Here is a 3,633-nt window from a genome sequence, read left to right on the forward strand (position 1 = left end):
GATGCCGTGTACGACTGTTATTGTTTATGAAAAGCCAGATATTAGTCATGTTCTGTATACTTTATATAATGTTCAGGACTTAACGTCATGGTGGTCTTGTATGATCCCAAGAGACTGAGTGTGAGACGGGCAGGATACAGATACACTGTGTTTACAAACAGTTACTGCATACAGCACAGAATAGGCAGATTCCCATTGATCATTCCTCTACAAAAAAAAGAACACAAATTCATTCATTTTCTACCGCTTATCCGAACTACATCATCCTCTGAAGAGCTTGCCTGTCCTGTTTGATGCTGTCCCTAAACCACGTAGTGACGCTTCCCGTCAGGGTGCTCTCAATGGTGCAAGTGTAAAAACTACGCTTCTGGGTCTTTCAGGGTGTTGATGTGCCAAGACCATGATAGGGCCTGCATGATGTGAACAACCAGGTATCAGAAATTAATAACTTAGGGGCTACAAAATATTATTTGTGGGTTTTAATAGCAAGGCTGTTTATTCACTCATTTTCTACCGCTTATCTGAACTTCTCGGGTCACAGGGAGCCTGTGCCTATCTCAGGTGTCATCGGGCATCGAGGCAGGATACACCCTGGACGGAGTGCCAACCCATCACAGGGCACACACTCTCATTCACTCACACACTCACACACTACGGACAATTTTCCAGAGATGCCAATCAACCTACCATGCATGTCTTTGGACCGGGGGAGGAAACCGGAGTACCCAGAGGAAACCCCCGAGGCTCGGGGAGAACATGCAAACTCCACACACACAAGGTGGAGGCGGGAATCGAACCCCCGACCCTGGAGGTGTGAGGCGAACGTGCTAACCACTAAGCCACCGTGCACCCAAAGCTGTTTAATGTATATATATTTTTACATATGCATTCATATAAAATCACATAAACTTTGGCTCAGTGAGTCAGCTATCGCTGAAAACTCAAAGAAGCATGATATTAATTAATTGTACAAATGCTCATAAAATGTTAGTGTTTGGGTGTAAAGATGATTTCTGCAACCATAAATAACTGTCTACAGGAGCTGTGCTGTATCTCTGATGTCATGACACTGTTTGCATTACAAGACCAGACTTAGATAAGCAACTCTTACCACCAGGTTTTCTACATAACCTGCATAGCGCTTTTTCCATTTAATCCGGGCCATAAAAACTCCACATTTATTACCCTGAGCAAGGACACCAGCCCTGCCTGCACACACACATACACACACACACACGTATACGCCTGCGCAGAACAGGCGGATGGAGTTTGTCTTAGAGATCAATGAACAAAGTACATCGTTAGATTCAACAACAGCCGCCATTTCCGTTGAACGATGTAAATTCACCGTAGAAAATACTTAGCAATTGAACATCACATGGATCACTGTCTACACGTGGTGTAAGCGGATTATGTACCTATGTGTGCAATGATGTTGGATTACATACACATGAATGAGAGAAGCTGACTGGTGTATCTTCAACAGAACCTGGGAACTTTCTAGTGAAGAAACGGTGAGATCTATCTATCTAACGTTCTATCAGTCCGTACCATTCAGTCATCTGGCGAAGATTCAGTCCTTTCTCAATTTTTTCATCGAATTGATTCTATCTTCATTTCTATGCATTGGATTTTGTTGTATTTTTTTTTTACATCTTTCACAGACTAACAGATTAACAGTATCTGTGTTCATGTTAGTCTAACTATACCTTTTGTGCTTTTCTATCTTTTTTTTTACTTTTCTTAGCTTTACATACAGTAATTAATCATAAGTGTAGGTTATAACTCTTTTAACTGGTAAAATTTAAAGAGGTTGGTGTCGTCTTGTGACTTGCTTCCTTGTGAATTCAGTTATGTTATTGATTACTGCCATGTATGCTGGATTGAAGATGCGTAACACTAAGGATTTATCAAGGAAGTACAGACTAAATTGGATCGGATCGACACCAAACTTCCTTCCAATCGATAAAGAGATAAATTATGACTTAAAACACAATACAACAAAGGTCAAACTACCAAAGGTAGGTAAAGTGTAACTCTATTAGGGTTATTATAGGTGAAATAAAACGTTCTGCTTGACGTACAGTATGGTAATGACAGGAAATGCCACAGTGACAAATCCAATTGTCAGCGATAGAAATCGGCGAATGCAAGGACCGAAAAGGACGTGGCTTTAACAAGAGCCGACTTCAGAAGGTACCGGCTACGTGCTAACCAAACGTCATCATCAGAAATGTGATAAGGAATATACAATCGACAAGATCCCTCAACTCTTGATGGGGAAAATGTTGAAACACAAAAATTTTATATCCAGATGTGCAGTACAGAGTTCATCAGAAATGGTTAAAGTCATTTAAATCTGTTGCATCTATTCACTATGCATTAGAGAAGGTTCTAAGGTCTATGGAGAACTATGGAGAATCACCTTACAGCTCCAAGGTCCCAGGTTGGATCCTAGGTTAATGTCTGTGTGGAGTTTATTTTCTCCTGATGTTCATCCAAAAAAATGATTCTAGCTGGACTGGGGAAGATGTGCGAGTTTGTGTGCAGGGTTTATTCCCACTTCTCTCCCAGTCTACACACTATACAGTAGGCCTCACATCCACTGGGAAGATGAGTGAAGGAGAAAGTGAGCAGTAAAGTATATTCAGGTGAAACATCACATTAGTATTGCTGTGCTGATGGGAAAATGTACAGACTATAGTCAAATATAATAGTATAAATAAATGTAATAGTAAAGCAGAGTAGTCTATCAGGAATGTAATGCGTACGCATCGAGTCTAATGGGAAAAAATATATGACAACTGTTTTGTGTGTCTGTGTGAATGAGGAACGTGCAGAAGTATAATTTATCAGTAGCCGGATATCCTGAAGGTAGAGACTGAGGTAAGTAGGTAGGTAGGTGGGTAGGTAGGTATGTAGGTGGGTAGGTAGGTAGGTAGGTAGGTGGGTAGGTGGGTAGGTAGGTAGGTTGGTAGGTAGGTAGGTGGGTAGGTAGGTAGGTAGGTAGGTAGGTAGGTAGGTAGGTAGGTAGGAGGGTAGGTAGGTAGGTAGGTTGGTGGGTAGGTAGGAGGGTAGGTGGGTAGGTAGGTGGGTGGGTAGGTAGGTGGGTAGGTAGGTAGGTGGGTAGGTAGGTGGGTAGGAAGGAGGGTAGGTAGGTAGGTGGGTAGGTAGGTAGGTAGGTAGGTGGGTGGGTAGGTAGGTAGGTAGGTAGGTAGGTAGGTGGGTGGGTAGGTAGGAGGGTAGGTAGGTAGGTGGGTAGGTAGGTAGGTAGGTAGGTAGGTAGGTAGGTAGGTAGGTAGGTAGGTGGGTGGGTAGGTAGGTAGGTAGGTAGGTAGGCAGGTAGGTTGGTTGGTGGGTGGGTAGGTTGGTTGGTGGGTAGGTAGGTAGGTAGGTAGGTAGGTAGGTAGGTAGGTAGGTAGGTAGGTAGGTAGGTAGGTAGGTTGGTTGGTGGGTAGGTAGGTTGGTTGGTGGGTAGGTCGGTCGGTAAGGTGGGTCGGTCGTCGGTGGTTGGGGTCGTACGTTGGTTGGTGGGTCGTGCCGGTCGGTAGGGTGGGGTCGCGGTCGGTTAGGTCGTTCGGTTGTCGGTCGGTCGGTGGTCGGTCCGGTCGTCGGTCGGTCTGTCCGGTTGGT

The 3,633-nt window shown here is 44.1% G+C and overlaps 1 protein-coding gene across 3 annotated transcripts in view; it reads left to right on the plus strand.

Moving 5' to 3' along the window:
- Positions 1-1,252: 1,252 nt before the first annotated feature.
- The window catches only part of LOC113645930 (myelin regulatory factor-like protein), a 26,957-nt gene continuing 24,576 nt past the window's right edge, over positions 1,253-3,633 (plus strand). For 2 of the 3 annotated variants that reach the window (XM_047804005.1, XM_047804006.1), the window contains exon 1: positions 1,253-1,514. In XM_047804005.1, the coding sequence (XP_047659961.1) occupies positions 1,455-1,514 (60 nt within the window). In that variant the 5' untranslated portion in view covers positions 1,253-1,454. The remainder of the gene's footprint in view (positions 1,515-3,633) is intronic. The other variant, XM_027151901.2, reaches the window with a different exon arrangement.

This window comes from Tachysurus fulvidraco, chromosome 19 (genome assembly GCF_022655615.1).
Source record: "Tachysurus fulvidraco isolate hzauxx_2018 chromosome 19, HZAU_PFXX_2.0, whole genome shotgun sequence".
Classification (NCBI taxonomy): Eukaryota; Metazoa; Chordata; class Actinopteri; order Siluriformes; family Bagridae; genus Tachysurus; species Tachysurus fulvidraco.